Source organism: Heterocephalus glaber, unplaced genomic scaffold, assembly GCF_053883595.1.
Source record: "Heterocephalus glaber isolate CG9 unplaced genomic scaffold, H.glaber_assembly_v1.0 deba00001733, whole genome shotgun sequence".
NCBI lineage: Eukaryota > Metazoa > Chordata > Mammalia > Rodentia > Bathyergidae > Heterocephalus > Heterocephalus glaber.
The window spans coordinates 8,478,067-8,497,802 of NW_028258444.1; the positions used below are offsets into that span (position 1 = coordinate 8,478,067).

The following is a 19,736-nucleotide window of genomic DNA, read 5'->3' on the forward strand; positions in this document are numbered from 1 at the left end:
CTTTCCCTGTTAGCATTGTTTCAGTAATATTCACATGTACTAAGACATTTCTATTTGTGAAACATAATGCCAGGCAGAAGGAACACTATCCCCACTTTGACCTTGGGAAGTTTTCAGTTTGGGACAGAAGCAAATGAGTATATAAATAATGCTGATAAAACATCAGACAATAACTATCTGTCAGTCTACAATGTACTAGAGAGCAGTTCTACTTAAGGGAATATGATTTATATCTAGATGTCCCCCAAATGCCTCATGTACTTAGAGGTGGGACTTTTGGGAGGTGAGTGGATCATGGAGGTGTGATAGTGGAGTAATCCACTTATTAGTTCATAGCTAAATGTGATTTGGAAGGTGAACCCTGGATGGTGGTGGTGGGCCACTGGCAGTGCAGCCTGGAAGGGTCTGTCTCCCTCCTTCCTCCCCTGATCACTCTCTCTGCTTCCCGCTGCCAGCCCATGCCGCCCTCTTTAGTGCCAGCCATCTGTGGGCTGAAACCTCTACCACTGTGAGGTTTGCCAAAATCAACCTTTCCTTCTTTAATTTGTGGATGTCAGATACTGTGTCCCAGCAATGACGAAGTAATTAAGAGGGGATGAGGGAAAGAATAGGGTATTTTGAAGTAAAAGCTGAAAAGCATCTGAATATATGCCAACTAAAATGAAATAACTCATGTTTTCCTTTGGGAAAAAATAACCACTATTTTTTTTCAGTTAAGTTTTAGAATAGTACACCGTTCTATAAAAGAGAGTTAATTCTAAATAAATATAGCCAAGAAAACAAAACTTGGAAAAGTAAATTACCTTGTTCATGTTTCAGAGTCAGTGATACTAGAACCCCAGATTTTTGAAATATTTTTCTTTCTGCCTTGAACATACTTTTTGTTCAACAAATTTAGTTAGATGTACAAGTCCAAGCTAACTATCTTATAGACCTACAATGTTCACAAAGTGCTAATGGTAACATTTAAGTCTGTGAGGCATATGATGTTTTATACTGGTAATGAGCTGAGGTCAAACCATCTGCCTACTCCTTTTTAATGTTTGTGAACTTGGGTTTATGTGCTTGGTCTATGTTTTACTGTGGTACTTCTCAGACTAGAACATGCATTGACATGGTACAGAATAAAACAGCACACTTTTTAGAAACAAGTTTCCTTTTCTCACTGATGGGATAAAGGATGAGAGATGAGCTGGGGCTGTCCAGAAAAAACTCAAGGATGAGTAGTAAAAAATATATTTCTATACTTTGCATAGGCAATGTCCCCTAATGGCTAAGGTGCTGCTGCTGGGGAGTGACAGAATCTTAGAGACAGGCTTGGCAGGAGGTTTTCAGGTCACAGACCTATGCCTTTGAAGGGGACTGTGGAACATCAGCCCTTCCCCCTCATTTCCTAGCCAGGAGGTGGGCAATTCTGCTTCATCACACACTCTTGCTGTTTTCCCACCACAGGCCCACAGCAATGGGGCCACCAATGACATTTGAATCTCTAATACCATGAGCCAAAATAACCCTTTTCTCTTTATACATTGATTGTCTCAGGTGTTTGTTACAGTGATGGAAAGCTAACACAAATATATAATGTGGCTGTCTGATAAGAATATACATGAAAATTCACATAAATTCTACCAATAGAATATTACACTAAAAAACAGATAAACCTGTTCTTTTACAGGTCTCTTTGTGCTATTTTATCAGAAATTCTTACCACTTCCCTTCACTCTTTTGAGCTCCTGGAGATAAGGTAGTGACAAGGAATGAGGCTCTACTGAATTCAGGAGAATTCTAAACATTACCATTTTTAAGAGTGTGAACGACTTTAATAAAAAATGCAGAGAAGACTGGATACTTTGAACTTGCGTCTATATCAAATGCACCGGGGATGTTTTATCCTTTCATCCTGGGCAACTATATTAATCTAACATGGGCTGAGTCATTCCGAGTCTCAGAACCCCAGGAGCCACGAATGCCTTGAGGACAAGAAATACACAGGGAGCAAGGGCATTTGTCCCCCTCTTTCCTAACAGCAGCACCCACCAGACATTCAGTCAATTCTTTTCAGTCAGAAGATAAAAAAGGACTGAACAGTATTGGGGGAAATACACTAACTCCTTTAAACACCTCACTCAGCAGTACTAAGAATAATTCATCAGAAATTCTTCTTAAAGAATCAGATGAGCTCACAGCCAGTCCTAGGTTGCTCATTTTGGGAACAGTGCATGCATACATTGGCGCAAGATGGAAGAGACTGGCTGCTGGGGTTATACTGCTGCTACAAGTAACAAGTAATTCCACAGCTGCACTGCCATTTGCCAGCTTCTAGTGATGGGTCACTTTTTGCTAGGCTGAGGCTGTCAATAATTTACATTCTATCAGTTCCTCATTTAGTGCAGAAATGATGCCTTGCCTGAAATTAAACTGTTATACTAAAGGGCAGGAATCATGTCTAGAGGCCAAAGGAGACAAGCAGCTGATGAACTGCTGAGGGCTTTACCAACCACAAAATACAGAACTCTTCACCTATTTTCATAAAAGTTATTTGTACACAGTAGGGAGAAATGCAATTTGTACACAGATCATAAAATGTATACACAGATTATAACCATTTCATCTTCATCTTTTTATGTACTGTGCTTGTGGAACAAACTCAAAGCTGTCAACCTCATCAAGACCCTGTCAACACAACCGGGGGGCAATGCTGCTTGCTTCAAAGGCAGTATTGCTGAGCCAAGAGACCCAAAAGTAAGAAAACTCATTACAGAGGGGATGAGTTAGTTTTTAGGAGTGTTTCCTGAACGTGTTTCCAAGATAAACACTGAACTTGTCTAGGCTGGCCCTATTTTTCCCTAGGTATCTAGTTCCCTAGTATCCCTGGCCCTAGGTATCTCCATTTTCTCCTCTGCTTTGTCCTCACAAGCCGGATACCTATATGACCATATTTTCCAGCTGTTTCCCCTCTACACATGCTTCTTGATTCACTTCCTACATTCCTGCACTGCCATAAAGCTCCATGGGGCAGTCACTCCTCCTTCTGATGTCAAGGGTATTCCAGGTGTGTGACCCTCCTTGTAAGCTATACCTAATTACTGTTATATCTGAAAGCTTGTCCTTTTCTTAGCTCTGGGCAGAAAGAAACAAGCAAATAAAAATCCTCAGATTTAACTGAGCAGCAGGATTAAATATGCTTCCTTGTTTGACTGTCTTTGAAAAGACATTAAAGAAGCAGAGTTCCAAAGGCATCTGATGTTCCCCCAGTCATGTAAACCTAACACTGCACAGGTGACTCAGGCAAAAAAAATTTAAAAAGTGAAAAGCAAAAAAGGGACAGTAAATATTTCTATGTATTTAAAGGATAAGAGTTATAGTAATAAATCAAGAATTAGTTCCAAAAATGTCCATTGCTACCAACATATCAGGATACCTTTCAAATCAATGAAGAACTTATAAAAAGCAGCTCAGCAGGGAAGTGGATGCCCTGGACAATACAGCCTTTATTTAATGTTAAAAGTAGCTCTGTATCAAAGCAAGTATATTAATCTCTGTGTAATCACTTCTAAAATTCTTTTTGCAGTTTGTCTAAATGTCCTAGTTGAGTCCCCTCCCAATTTTCATAAATAGCAAGCTTTGCTTTCTTAGGTTATAAGCAGTTGTTACTGTTGAATAATTAGGCAGAATTAATGTAGGTCAGTTTCATATAAATGGCCACTGCGGTCTGACAGGATAAAAGTTTTGGATGCTACTGAACTATCAAGTGCTGCTAACTCTATGCTGTCCTGTTCCTTCAGCCTTTCATTCTTCTGAGAATTCTGATTGCTTATTTCCTAGGCCAGATGACTAAAAGCAACAGAGGTCCACATAATCACGCACTTCCCAAAAGCTGGATGTTAAAGCAAAGATGACTTCTCCACAGTCAGTCAGTTTTCAGTGGCACCCACTAGAGAACAGACAGTATACGTATATGAACACCAGGTTCCATCCCTAATGATTCACAAGCTTCACGGCTGAAATACGTTAAAAATGGTTTCTAGGCAATCACATTTTTAAGCTTTCAGTGAAATTTTCACCATGATTAGTAAGAACAATGTATGATATATTTTCATGAGCCTTAAAAGCATATAAAACCCATTAATAATTTATAAATAACTTTAGAGTTTGGAAGACCCTTCCCTGATTGAAAGTTAATGTTGCTGCAATGGGGTGATTCAACATTGTTTTAAAATATTTTTAAAGGTGGAAACATGCAATTTTGTAAATACTTATAGTCCATATCCAATAGTATAATACTCTGCATTAAAGTTAGCTATGATTTTATTCCTCAAACCTTTCAGTATTTGAAGTTGCTAAAAGCCAGGGTAGATTTATAAAACTCACATATTTTTCATTCATTTTGCTTCACACAGCAAATACTTTTCTTTTTTATGTATTTTTAAAAGGAACATTCACTTCATTAAAATATGTTTTAAGTGCCTGTGCAAATGGTGGTATCTACTCTGAGATTAAAAACCTTAGGATTCATGCCTGACATTCTCCCTGACTTGAACCACCAGTGGCACCTGCATGACTGTCCCATCCAGTGGGACAAATGGATCTAATCACTTTTATCAGTCTTTTTACTAGTAACATTAATAAAAAATCACCTGAAGGGATAGTCATGCCTGTACCACCATTGTTAAAGCTGTCAGGCAGTGAGAGACAAATTATGGGCCACTGTGAACATGTTAATACACTTTTAATAGCATGTAGTATACAATGTCAGATTTCAATGGTATAACATGACTTCAGAAAAAAACTCTATTTCCAAGTGTAATAATGCTGTATCAGTGAGAACAATTTAAATTGTGTTATAAAATCCAATCTATCAATAATTAGACACAAGAATATTAATATTTATAGATTTTTGATGCAGAACAGTTCTCTATCCAAACTCTTCCCTCTTACTCATGCATCAAATGAAAACAAGAAGAAAATATTCTTGGCCAGAGCAAGTCATGTGCGTAATACTGAACGGACCAGGGAAATGGAATCCTCCCGACAGCAGCAGCAAGTATCTTGTACAATACAATCAACCACACTTGCCAAGAATAGAAGTAGTTGTAATAGAAGTGGAATAAAAACATTATTAATTCCTACTTAATGTTTCCTGCCAAAGTGTTAAAATCATGCTAGTGCCAAATAATTTTCTTCATATGTTCATAATATTTAAAAGGGAACTCTATCTCAATGTGTTACAATACCATATCTATCTCCAGGTTCCACATGGAATTATTTACTGGAAACCACTGCTAGTGATTTCCACACCTATGAAAATGGACTTGTAAACATCATTTAAGTTTCTTTTTTTTTTTTTGGTACTGGAGATTGAACTCGGGTCCTTGCGCTTACATAGCAGGCAGCAAAACCGCTGAGCTAAATCCCCAGCCCTTCATTTAAGTTTCTAAATGAGGTTCTATGACAATGATGGCGAACCTTTTACAGCTTTGAACGATAACAGCCTGCTGCAGCAAGCGTACCATAGTTTTGCCACCACTCTATGACAACATGATCCATACTCAGAATTCTAATATCAGCCCCAGCCACACATTTTCCTTCCTCTGATTCGCACTGCTCCCTCTGCACCCTTTCTGACAGATTCCGTGCTCTTCAGCCTTTATCTCTGCTGGGCCAAATCTTCTGTTGCTTAGCTGCACTAAAGTTTGATGAATCAGTACTCACCAGTGTGATCTTATATTAACCAAGTACATGGAATTCAAGCCTTGCTCTTATCCTTCTAATAAAAGCCTTACAGTGTTCTTTAGTCTTCTTTAGTGAGAAATAACTCATAGTCAACATTTCCAAGGAAGCAAGAACTAAAGAAAAATTTTAAAATTGTAAAAGAAATGTGCTGAATCAAAATGTAAGGCTTCTGGTAAAAATGAAGGGTAGTTAAGTATATTATAAATATTACTATTTGGATTATAAAGTATTTTTATTACAATTAAATTTCAACTGAGAAATTGCACAAAATAATATGAAGAGAGAAATTATTTACAAATGTTTGGGCTTGATTTGCATACTTTCTAACAAAAAGAATGTCAAAGTCTGTAATACAGATATAGTCACTAAATCTAAAGGAGGCTGTTTCTGTACTTGAAAAAATAATAACCCAGACTTGTGATCTCTGAAATCATTTATAGATGTAGGAAACTTAGAAGCACATATTATAGATACAGACCATATAGGAAATAATCTATAATTCAAAAAGTAAAACTGGATCAAAATATCAAGTAACAGACATGCTCTTCTATCACATGTAACTGGCAAAATTAATTCTGAACTATGCTGATATTAGGAGGGGAGCTGGAGGTTAGCTGTCCCTTACATAAATAACGAATAGAAATGTAAGACGCTTGAGCAGCGAGTCCCTGGCTTATGGACAGTCAAGCTGCAAACTTTCACAGGTGCACTGTATAAGATCACTGTTCAATTCCAGATGAACCTGACTCAGGAACATTCTCCCAGAACAGACCTCGTTTCTAAGTCAGAGACTTCCTGTACATGAATTTCTTCAGATATTGCAGAGACTGACACATTTTATTGATAAATTTTCTAAATACAAAACTGATGCATCTCCTTAAAAATAAAATATGAAGAAATGTATCAGATCATAAAGGGAAAATCCTTCAGATTTTGCTATTTGGTATACATTTGTTTGGCAATATGCTTGGTCTTATGCCATCACCATAGATATAGATCCCTGGCATACCAGGGATGCTTTGAGGAAATGTGCTGAATATTTCTTCCAGTAATTTTTAAAAAGTATTTTTCATGTAGTATGGCTATAAGCAATATGTAGTACACAGTAGCATATCTGAAGTATATGGCTAAATTTCCTTAAAATATTTTTTACTATTTTAAATAGTGCCAAGTAAGCATTTTGTATTAATTAAATTTGTATGACTCCCATTTTTTCTTTTAAAGGTTTTCTTTCCTACTAATTAAGTATAAATACAGAAGAGGTCACGAAAAGGAAAGGATTAGAGTAGCATGTTGTCTCATTTGGAACTGTGATTGATATCAAATCCTCATATATTTAAAATTTTTGATGTGTTCAAAGCACCAGGGGTTTAAAAAAAAGTGCAGGACACAGATGTTGAAATTTATCATCTTGGTAAGAAGATACACCTGAGCAGAGATTGCTACCCTGTAAATCAACATAATTATCATATGAGCTATGCCAGTGCCTTGGCCACCTTGGTGGTCCCAGGTACCAGCTTCACAGGGGCAGCTTCTCCCCCAATCTGGAGTCCCTCAAAGGCCAGTCCTACACACCTCCTGCCACTACACAGGCCACCCTGGCAGTGTCTCCCAAGTCAGATGGCGGAGAAGGCTGGAGCCAGAATCTGCCTGGATTCAGATGACCTCCTGGCTGGAGCCCATTCTCAGCGTTTAAAATTATTTCTTCCATCTCTGTTCCATCTTGGTCATTCACCAGGTGTTCTTCTCACAAGGGAGGCTAAGCTGTTCTTGTCAGGTGACCAGCACTGTGAGGTTTACAGGTGTCTGTGCCGAGGCAGCCGCATCTCCTGGGACTCCCCGGAACAGGCTGTATCAGGCTGCCACATGACACATGGCACTGGCATGGGGGACACTGAGTAGGCCTCATGGCTATCATGTCTCTTGCAGCTGCCATATGCCTCTTGCAGTGTGCTGCCCTGAGAGGACCAAGGGAGATAAAAATCACTGTCCTTTGAGCCCCAACAGAAAGACTGAGAGGAAAAAGTTCCATCTGATCTGGGTAAAAGACGAAGATTAGAGGAGGAGCACTCACCCTGAGCACCAAGCACAGAAGGAAGGAACGAACGAATTAGAGGCAGGAAGTACTCGTGGATATTCAGACGATGGCTAGATGGCTAGGGGTGGAGCTGGACTAGAATTCTGGGTAGAGGGTGGTGAAGCACAAGAAACTGGGCTGCGTGTTATATCACAGCACAGTTCTGAGAAAAATATCTGCTGAATCAATGAGATAAACAATAAACTGCCAAATAGAGAGTCAATCTAGCTATTTTAGTGTTTCTAATTACAGAGCTAACATGCAGTACTATAGGAAACAATACTGAATCAGCACATTAAGAAAGTACCCCTCATTAGCAGTATTTTTAGTCAGGAGGTCTGAAGTTCCAGAAGAGATTTCTTAATGGTTTTGTGTATATGGAGAGCTAGGAGGCATACATAGTGGTGGATGAACAGACACAGATAAATAAAAAATATTCTAATGCATTTATCCATTAGGCAATGCTTATTGTAACCCAGAAAGTATGTTATTGACAAATCTAAGAAACAGAAAAAGAAAAAATTGTACAGAGTATTTCTGCATGGGGCATTACATTCTTACAACTTCAGATATATTCATATTTAATCAACTGTATTGTTTCATTTACAGATGAGGATGGGGTTCCCAGAGGTCCAGGATATCCCAGTGCCATGTGTGAGGTTAATAACAAAAGCAAAACTTACAACAATTTCACGTTAAAATATCTATCTTTATACACCTTCACTGTTGCTTTGGACTTAGTTACTGGCCTTTCACTTTGAGAAAGTCATTCAGATCCTCTAAGCATCATTGTTCTCATCTGAAAAATGAGAATGGAAAATGGAATAGATAAATTTATGACAGAGGTTCTGAGTTGCTTCTAGAAAGTTGTACTCTTTGAAGAAACTGCTTATTTTATCTGCCTTCAAGTGCACAGGAAAAGATTATTCACAGTATTCTCAGGATTTTAAAATGAGATGTTGTATGTCCTTTTAATTCTAAATAGCTTGTGCCTTTTTTCTCTTCTTGATCAGCAGTGCCAGAGGTTTCTCCATTTTATTGATCTACTCTGAAATCAACTTCTGTTCTTTGATCCTTTCTAGTATTTCTTGCAATTTTTCTCCTTATCTTTATTTTGACCTTTTCATTAAATTTGGAGACCAAGTCTTGCCAGGTGACAAATGACACCTATATAGTTTGAGGCAGAATCTTGCCAGGTTGCCCAGGCTGGCCTCAAACTTGTCATCTTCCTGCCTCTGTCTCCTACATAGCTGGGATCACAGGTATGTACCACCATGTCCAATTCCTCCTAGTTTTTTAATTTCCATCTTCTGCTAATTCCATATGTTTATTCTGTGTTCCATTTGGGAATTCTCTTGTATCTGTTTATTATTATCACAACCTCTTTCCCATTATCATTTCTCCCTAATTCATTAATTAGTTTGAGGGTGTTTGTTCTTACATTCTAAACTAAATTAAGAGGTGATAAATATCTTCCTGCTGCTTTGGTAATTTACTGCATGTAAAATGTTTTAAATTTTTACAGTATATACTGATTACACTCATCCTTCCCCACTCCCTCTCTCTCTTGGTTCTCTTCTCTTTTACAAAAGATTTCTCTTCCTGTTTCCTATTAAAAGGTGTTTATTTTGCTGTTTAAATTATTTACACTTTGGGTTTCTCATATAAGAGAAACCATGTGATATTTAAGATTGTGTGTCACTTAACATTATTGTCTCAAGGTGCATCCATTTTTCTTACAAATGACTCAAATATACCCTTTATGATAGAGTACTCCCACTATGCATAAATATGGCATTTTTATTCCATTCATCTGTTTATGGACATACAGGTTGCTTCCAAGATTTAGCTATTATGAGCAGAGAAATTTATTGCATTTTGATTAGGAAAGGTATACTATATGATATTATTTGGATATACTTAGAATTTATTGGACTGCATATACATTTATATAAATGTAAGTATACAAGGTGTGATAAAAATAGTGTTTAAATAAAAAATTATTATAGTAAAAGACACACTGCCATTAATCAACCCCAAATACTCTCCCATCTAACATACTTATCCTCTCATTCCTGGCAATGTGTCTTTTACCTTAAAAAGCTTTCAAAAAATTAATGTTCACCATATTTTTGACCACCTCTTTTTATGTTAAATCTATTCTTTGTGTTTGAACATAATAAATTTTCCTGTTTTATGTTTGGTTTTAAAGAACGAAATTTCCTATTAAGTTCACTATTTAACTCTTGTATCCAGCTTGTAAATTTTCAAGATTCTTTTGTATTTCCTTTGTCCTCTTGGGATTTAATTTTTCATTCTTTTATTTCCAACCTTTATATAATTCCTGTCTTTGTCATGTTTCCTTACCACTGGGACTCAATCCAAAACACAACAGCAGTTACTTGTGCTCACTTTTCAGGAGGTTCAGTCTGCATGGTCCTCAGCACAGCTGATGGCCTAGGTAGGGGACTGCTTACCCCATGCCTGACCAGAGGAGGGAATGAAGGGAGGAGCCAGGAAAGAAGATGGAGCCTTCCAGGCCACAGAAGTAGGAAACCTTGGGTAAGTTTTCTCTTTTTTTGTAAAGAGGTTAAGACGATTCTAACAATAGGTTACAAACACATAAAAGGTGGATTTTTTTGTTTTTGCTATTTTTATTTTTTCTACTTAGGTGTTATCTATGCCTCGCTTCTCTGTAATTGTGTGTTCAGTCAAGGGATGATGATTCAAAAATATACATAAAAATGTAAGAATAAGTTGCTATTATGGCTTGTGTTTAAAGCCTCATGTGGTCAGAGGTGGGGCTCTTTCAGAGGAGGCTGAATCTAAAGTGTGTGACTGATTCATGGTACAATGCTAGGATTAAGGGTGGGTGATTACTAAATCAGCCCACTGATTGGTTTGGTACTGCCCTAATCCCTGTAACCTAGATAAGAGTATAAAAGAGGCAGAAAAAGCTGCTAAGGTCCCATGCTTGCTTGCTTTGCTACCTTCTGCTCACCATGAACTGTTTCTCCTGTGATGCCCCTTTGCCATGCCACCCTGCCTTGGAGCCAGCTAATTATGGACTAAAACCTCTACAGCTGTGAGCTAAATAAACCTTTCTCCCTTTAACTTTGGGTGTCAGGTATCTGTCTCAGCAATGAGAGAAAAGTAACTAAGATAGACTTTATAAATTAGTCTCTTAAAAATAAAGTCAGTAATACATTTCTACTAAAAAGTCATATAATATTAAAAAAAAAAAAATGCAAGAAGGAAATCTGTTTTGAAACCTCTGACTTCTAAACCCTCTTCTGAGGTTGATAAATATATCTTAGTGCTCCTTACTTCTATTAGAAAAAAATTTTACTGTTTATAAATTAATTTTGTTAAATATGGGAAACTATATACATTTGTTGTTACAGAATTTAATATTCAAGAACTCTAGAAGAAGTTCTTTCAAGTATTCATTTTAAATAATAACCCCCTTTTAAAATCACTTCTTTGTAATTAGTGTATTAAAATACGGTCTGGATTTTTCTTCAAATATCATAAAACTTCTACTTCTTTGGAGTGCTTCTCTAATAAAATGATGAATGACAACAGCATAATGGTTGATACTAACGCATTACACTTTATAGCTCCTAGGTGGCACAAGTACTATATTACAAGTTTCATTTCCTTTAAACACAAGAGACAACATTTCCACATTTTATGTGTCCATGGATATGAATATTAGTTTATAAATGGGAGGATGTTTATTCTATACAGATGTTTCACTTATGTACCCACTTTAAGCAATGTATTCTGCCCCCTTTAAAGAAATATTTATTGTATCTTCCTAGATATGTTAAGTGCCAATAATTACCAACTTTTACCTCATTTTGCTTAATTTCACTGAATCTCAGAAAAGTACTCCAGGAAAAAATAAGTACATGAAATAATTTAAATTAATATTAATTCATTTTGACTTTAAAATTTTCTTTGAGCTCAGAAAATTACAATTTAGAAATTACAGTGTAGATAAGTAATATGCAATGGGAGAATCTGCAATGACAATATTTGGGAACACCTGCCTAAAATTAAAGATCCACACTCCTGTTGCTTATTAGGCAGAGCAGGGTCTGGAATGCAGATCTGCAGAAGTCCAGGCCAGAGTGTTCTCTTCTGTGAGTTTTTGAAATACACAGCTGTGATGCTCTGCACCCAGTATGATCACCACATGCTGTGCAGTGAGGGAGCAATGAGGCCTACTTTCAGGAACTCCTACAAGTGCCAGTGCTGAGAATTGAAACTCAGCCTTGTTTGAAATTTTGCTGCGTATTGTTACAGTAGGTGGGAAGTGACATACCTGCCCCAGGCTGCCTCACTGGTAGATGCTTTATTAACTGGAACACAGGAGGAGTCAATGACAGCTGATTTGTTCATCTTGTAGCAGAGACCGCAGTTTGGATCCAACATGCATTCATTACAGTAACTGAAAAAAGAAAAAGAGTTACAGGCATGTTGGCAGAGACAACAGGCACTCACTATTACTGGATGCATTTCCCAGTCTGGTTCTCAGTAAGCTTGGGCCTTGGTACCAGGCAAGTGATATATGCTATGCCCAGTGACAGCCAGCTGCCTGCTTCCATCTCTGTCTCCTGGCTGCAGCAACCCTGGAAGCTGTTTTGCCATGGAGAAAGCTTGGACTGAGACACTGGATGCAGAAGCCCTAGTCAACCTGCAGCAGATAAACCTGCTTTCCTAAATCACTAGATTTGTTAGCAGACCACAGATCGGTCCACTTGATCCAGGTCTGATTGGTTCTAAACTGTGTCAAAGCACTTATTTCTCATAATTGTCTCCTTCAGGTACCATCTATTTTAAAAACTGAGAAACAGCCACCCCCCCCAATATATCCTGAAACAGAAAATTTAAATAATGGAAAAAGATGCTCATAGAAAACAGTTAACAAAAATATTATCACCCAAATATGGCCATTTCTAACATCTTGATGAACACTTTACACTACAAATAAATACATATATACATACATAACTATACATGTATAATAAATTAATTATAGGCCAGCCAGATCAGTAAGGGAGAGAGGGAGAGAGGAAGAAAAGGAGAGAAGGGAGGGAGAGAGAGGCACTAAAAGTGAATGTCAATGTTTTTGCTCCTTGGTAGATAAAAGGCAAGAACAAGAAACAAGTGTATGACTAAATAGTGACAATACAATAGAAAATAAGTATGAACTGTCCAAAGATCAGAGGCCTTTAAGAATTGGGAATATTTTTAGAGGTGATATGTGAGCTAAACAATAAAAGACATTTGCCAGGCAAAGAACACATTTTAGAGGAGGGAATAACATTTCAGAGAACTGCTTATTATTAAAGATTCATCAGGATGTAGCTTTAACAAGTATCTACTCTGTAGAAGTTATTATACTGTGGTGTAGCAGTGGAGAAACAAGTCTTGTGAAAAGACATTTGAAAGACATGCAGGCATATTTCTGAATTCTCAAAATCAAAATTACCTTTTTGGTTCATTTAAGTAAATGTGACAATACTGGCATTGTTTTAAATTTAAATTTATTATCATGTTAGCCTCTTCCCATAAACTTTTCCTCCGGTAAATGGCCATCCCTATTTTTGAATGAGGCTTAGGTCCTAGACAAAAACAAGAGGCCTTTTAAACCCTACTGAAAGGTCAATATACTTCAGAGAACTGATTCAACAATATAAATATAAAACTGTCCACATCAGTGATAAGCAGAATTAAGTACAGCAATTGATGGCAGCAGAAATAACCAACCCAAGCTTTGCCTTTGAGAACGAGACTGTTAATATGGAAAGGAAAAGAACTGGCACTAGTGTTTTGCTTGTGTACTTTGGCCATATAAAGTCAAATGTAAAAGCTCTAATTGCTCCAGTGGCCTTCAGTGGCATTCAGTTAGAAAAGGTCAACTCACCCATTTGCAGAAAAATGGCTCTATACTTTATTTCTATGAAAATATATTATTCCTATAAAAGTCCAAATACTACTTTAGCAAAAGCTACTAGCTACTGAGAGATGAAGTGCAGTATGCACACGTCAGACATATATTATCCAAGTGGAAATTATTTCCTCCACCATTCAGTCTGACCACAACTTCCACTTTTTCAGCTTTCTTATTAAATTATCACTCAGTTGCCTACTATGTGCCAGGCACTATTCCAGCAGCTAGGATAAACAAAGATTTTGAAGTAGACAATGATTTCTCTTCCCTCAAGAAGATGATCTGGATAGCAGATCCCCTGTGTCTGCTGTCACTGACTCCTCTACCAGTACTCCCTGTATCCTCATTCATTATTTTCTGCCCTTTAGCTTTTTCCTCATCCACTTTATTGACCATAGCCTATCATTTCAAAATTCTAAATATCCCTGCTCTTCTATCATTCCATCTCACCCACTGGGCAAAAAACCAACCACATACAAATGCAAACAAACACCTATCTTTTCTGTGCCTTCACTCACAAAGCCAAATGTAGCTGAAAGAAGCACATTATAAAGCAGGAAAATCAGTAGGTCTTGTATAATTCAAAATCACCAGCCTCAAATATACCCTCAACAAGACAAAGTTTGAAGGGGTTTTCTCTAGTTAATTATACACAGGACTATTTCAATCACTCTATATGAAAACTATCTCAATTTCCCATTTTCCTCAAATATTCAGTGTTCCATTTTTCTCTACACTACAAGTAACTTCAGCTCCAACCTAAGGCAGTAAATGGCAGCTGAGAGCAAGTTTATTACCTGTCCAATAGAAACACAGCACCATCCATCCTAGCCTATCCTACTGTCTAGTTATGATGAGAAGCTGCTCTTACCTAGGGCCACTCTGTCTGCACCCTTTCCTAGATTCCATCTCAGACCCTTTTGATTTTTTGCCCCTTCTTTCTCTTACACACACAGTGTCTTCAGGTCGAAGTTTAATCCATCAATTTGAGATCTTTTTTCTTTTTTAACACTGGCATTCAAAGGTATATATTTGCCTCTAAGCACTGCTTTAGCTGCATATTTAGTATTCTGCATCTTCATTTTCATTCACCTCAAAGCTATTTTCTAATTTATCTTACATCTTCTGTGACTTATTGGCCATTTAAAAGTTGGCCAGTGGAACAAGAAGAATCTGAGCACAGGCCTTGCTGAGTCTTCCCAAGTATTACCATTGAGTCACACCCTTCGGTTCTCCGACCATATTTCTGTATCAGTATTCCTTGGGCCTCTGGGTCTTCATTACTGAAGGCTCTCGTGTGGTGTAAACATTTAAAAAGTTTTTAAAGTTTGGTTTAAATAAATCTGTTGTACTTTACTTCTTTCTTCTAATCCGACATTTGTTAAGGGTGTCAGTCATTACCTTTAGGTTGGGTACAGAAAAGATGTTACTTTCTCTCTCCTACATCTTATTTCACAATGGAAACTGTGAAATATTAGGCATGAACTTTCTTAGCATTAAACTCAAACATCAGCCATATCTGTCGCTCCTAATGTCCTCCAGGATCTGAAAAAGAGGGTTCCAGGTCATCAATAGAGGGTTCAGTTCTCCTGCTATGAGGGAGCAGGCCACTGTTTGGGAACTGACATTACCAGTCTTGACCTGGACTTGGAGTTCTCAGATTTCTGGAGGCAAAATGAGATTTCCTGCTAGTCTCTCATCACTGACCTGAACTACCCATTATAAACATTACTTTATGGCAAAATTCTTCCAAATATAACAACATTCCTTACTTCAACTTGACATTTTGAAATACTTTAAATATGCCAGGGATTTGCTAATTGACATTTTACACAGAGCATATATTATAACTGTGGCTCCAACAAATGGAATTTGAAAAAAAAGAACATCTAGAAGTGGTTAGCTATATTTCTCACTCATGAATAGCTCTTTCTAAGATTTTCTTGAATATAACCTGATGAATTTATGTACAATTTTCTAAATATAAAAACTAAGAATTTAAATACATTGGCACTTACCAAAGTTGAATGAAGAAGACATAAAAATCCTAAACACCCCAATTAAAATCAGTGAAATTGAAAATGTAATTAAAAATCTACTAACAAAGAAAAGCCCAGGTCCTCATGGTTTCACTGCTGAAATCTACAAGACATTTAGAGAAGAACTATTGCCACTACTCTTTAAACTTCTCAAAGAAATTGAAAGAGAAGCAATATTTCCAAATTCATTTCTGGAAGCGAGTGTAATTTTGATTCCAAAACCAGGCAAAGACCCAACCAAAAAAGAGAACTATAGGCCAATCTCCCTAATGAACACAGATGCAAAAATCCTTAATAAGATACTGGCAAACAGAATACAGAAGATCATCAAGAAGATCATACACCCTGACCAAGTCAGATTTATCCCAGGGATGCAAGGATGGTTCAACATACATAAATCAATAAATGTAATACACTATATTAACAGAGTCAAGGACAAAAACCATATAATCATCTCAATAGATGCAGAAAAAGCATTCGATAAAATTCAACACCCATTCATGATAAAAACCCTGCAGAAAATTGGAAGAGGGTCTTTATCTCAACTTGATAAAGCCTATCCATGAAAAACCAACAGCCAACATCATACTAAATGGTCAAAAACTGAAAACCTTCACTCTAAAATCAGGAACAAGACAAGATGTCCACTATCACCACTCCTGTTCAATATAGTTCTGGAAACATTAGGCACAGCATTTACAAGAAAGAAATTAAATAAAAGGAATAAAGATAGGAAAGGAAGAAGTTAAACTATCATTTGCTGGTGATATGATGCTCTACATTGAAAACCCAAAGAACTCTGCTAAAAGACATCTAGACTTAATTGACAGATACAGTAGAGTAACTGGATACAAGGTCAACACTCAAAAATCTTTTCTTGTACACAAATAACAGATTCACTGAATTAGGAAAAATTAGGGAAACAATCCCTTTCACAATAGCATCCAAAAAAATGGAATACCTAGGAATCAATCTAACAAAGGAAGCAAAAAACCTCTACACTGAGAACTACAACACTCTGAAAAAAGAGATCAAAGAGGATATAAGAAAATGGAAAGATGTCCCTTGTTCCTGGGTAGGAAGAACCAATATAGTGAAAATGGCCATTCTTCTAAATCTATTATAAAGATTTAATGCAATCCCAATTGAAATCCCAACAGTATATTTCACAGAACTAGAGAAAACAATCCAAAAATTCATTTGGAACCAGAGGAGACCTAGAATAGCAAAAGCAATTCTAGGCAACAGAGACATGGTAGGGGCTATCACAATCCCCAACTTGAAACTATACTACAAAGCCACTGTGATAAAAACAGCATGGTACTGGCAAAGAAACAGACCCAAGGACCAGTGGTATAGACTGGAAGATACAGAAACAACTGCAGACGTAATCAGCTACCTCATCTTTGACAAAGGAGCCAACCATCCTCACTGGAGGAAAGATAGCCTCTTTAATAAATGGTGTTGGAAAAACTGGATTTCAACTTGCCAAAGATTAAAACTAGAACCCTATCTTTCACCATACACTAAACTAAAATCGAAGTGGATTAAAGATTTAAATATTAAAACAGAAACACTAAACTTGCTGGAAGATAGATTAGGTAGAACTCTCAAAGAGACTGGCATAGGAAAAAACTTTATGAACAAAACCTCAGTAGCACAGGAACTAGCACAAAGAATCAACAACTGGGATCACATCTTATTAAAAAGCTTCTGCACTGCAAGAGAAACCACAACAGAGCTAAGAAACAACCTACAATGTGGGAAAAATTCTTTACCAGCTGTTCCTCAGACAAAGGTCTACTATCTAGAATATATAAAGAACTGAAAAAAAAACCAGACCCCCCCCAAATATAAAGATCAAATTTAAAAGTGGGCATGTGAAATGAACAGACATTTCTCAGACAAAGAAGTAAAAGCAGCAAATAAACATATGAAAAAATGTTCAGCATCACTGGTCATTCGAGAGATGCAGATGAAAACAACACTGAGATTCAACCTCATCCCAGTAAGAATGGCTGCTATCAAGAAATAAACTAATAACAAATGCTGGTGAGGGGGTGTGGGGAGAAAGGAACCCTTCTCCATTGTTGGTGGGAGTGCAGACTGGTGCAACCACTGTGGAAATCAATATGGAGATACCTCAAACAATTAGGATTGGAAGTCTCATTTGACTCAGCTATTTCCCTGCTGGGTATCTTCCCAAAAGAATTAAAAGAATCATATCACAGCGATATATGTGCACCCATGTTTATAGTGGCACAGTTTGTAATAGCTTAAGCTTGGAAACAGCCCAAATGCCCATCAACTGGAGACTGGATAAAGAAGATGTGGATTTTTTTATAAAATGGAGTACTACTCAGCCATAAAGAATGAGAAACTAGAGACATTTATAGCTAAATGTATGCATATTGAGGACATATTCTCAAGTGAAATAAATAGGACACACGTGTAAATATTGAATAGTTTCTCTGGTGTGAGAAACTGAAAGTGTAAATAAGGATTAAAATGATTAAAATGAATAATCGATAATTTGAAATAAGAAGAAAAGGTCTAAAGGGGTAGGGGAACTGGCAGGGGAAGGGGAAAGGAAAGAAGAGAAAGGAAAAATTATAAGAAAAGGAAAAAACAGAAACAAAGTCTTTGTAAATAGAGAAGGGTAGAGGGGGTGAAGGGAGGGCAGGGGAATGGGGAAAAAAATAAGAACCAAGATACATCATGTAAAGGTACAAGATCCCAATGATGAATGTAACTAGTGGATACCTAAAATGTACCAATAAAGTTAATGGAAAAAAATAAATACATTGGCACAAAAATCATTCCTTTTGAAAATATTCTAAACTCAAATTAAAAGATTTACTTTCTTGTGAGAAACAGATACAGTATTAGGCCTGCTTTTCCCTTTTTACAGTGTAATTTAAGGGAAGTTGTAAATTCCAGACTTCAAGTTTTCTATTGCAACAGGAAATAAACTCTAAGACCCATGTACTTCTAAGAGTCTACATAAAAGAAAGATAAAATGCATATAACTCTAAATTTAAACTTTAACAAAGTAGAAACAGAATGCTGTAAGCTCTAAAAAATACTGATTTCAAAGGCAGAAATACTGTATAGCTGAGTTCTATTTTAAGAAATGTTATATTTCCAAAAGAATTAGGAAGGTATTTATAAACGGACTGTTCTTTACAAAAGGAGTTGCTGAATGAACTTAAAAATGGGAGTTCTTTCTTACTGAGGTACAGTATTTTGAATTTCAGATAAATTCAGATGTGGTAAAGTCAGTGAAGATGATCCTCTGCTTTGCTCTGAGCACACCTCTTTTGTAGAACTTATGATGATTTTTACTGACTGGTTTCAAAATTCTGGACTGTGAGACCCTGAGGGACAAGACCCTGCTGCACCTCCACACCTGCAGAGCAGCATCCAGCTCACTGGTACCTGGATCCCAACACAGGTTTGCTGGGTGCCTTGCTGCCCATTCATGGGTCATGAATGGTCAATGCCCATTCATGGAAGAAACTTTGGGAACGATGTGTGGATTGAAGTGAATATGTCATTTCTAGAACGAAATAAAAAGGTAAAACTCAGGGTACCTTAAGCAGCACCTCACTTTTAAACTGCCAGAGGCAAAGCTGCCAGTAGCAAACATTCAGTCATCAGCCAAATTGATACAGGGTAATAACACTGATAATTCACTTTCAGAAATACCAACTGCCAAGGGCCAATTTCCTTAAAGTCCAGACAGAAGGCCCAGGGAAAGCAGGGCCCTCCTTTAAATTACAGGTTGCAAAGTCTCAGGGTGAGAGGATATTACAGACTGCAAAGGGAATTTATGGTAACTGAGTATGTACAGTATTCAAGCTCTTATTTGTGGGGAGCACAGACAAGAGCCAATGATGCTGCTGTGGTGTGGGCAGCAATGGCT

The 19,736-nt window shown here is 37.2% G+C and overlaps 1 protein-coding gene across 1 annotated transcript in view; it reads right to left on the reverse strand.

Annotated features, from left to right (window-relative positions):
* The window catches only part of Slc2a13 (solute carrier family 2 member 13), a 322,693-nt gene that overhangs the window by 43,349 nt on the left and 259,608 nt on the right, over positions 1 to 19,736 (reverse strand). Inside the window, exon 7 of the mRNA XM_004855003.4 lies at positions 12,141 to 12,266. Within this exon, the coding sequence (XP_004855060.1) occupies positions 12,141 to 12,266 (126 nt within the window). The remainder of the gene's footprint in view (positions 1 to 12,140; positions 12,267 to 19,736) is intronic.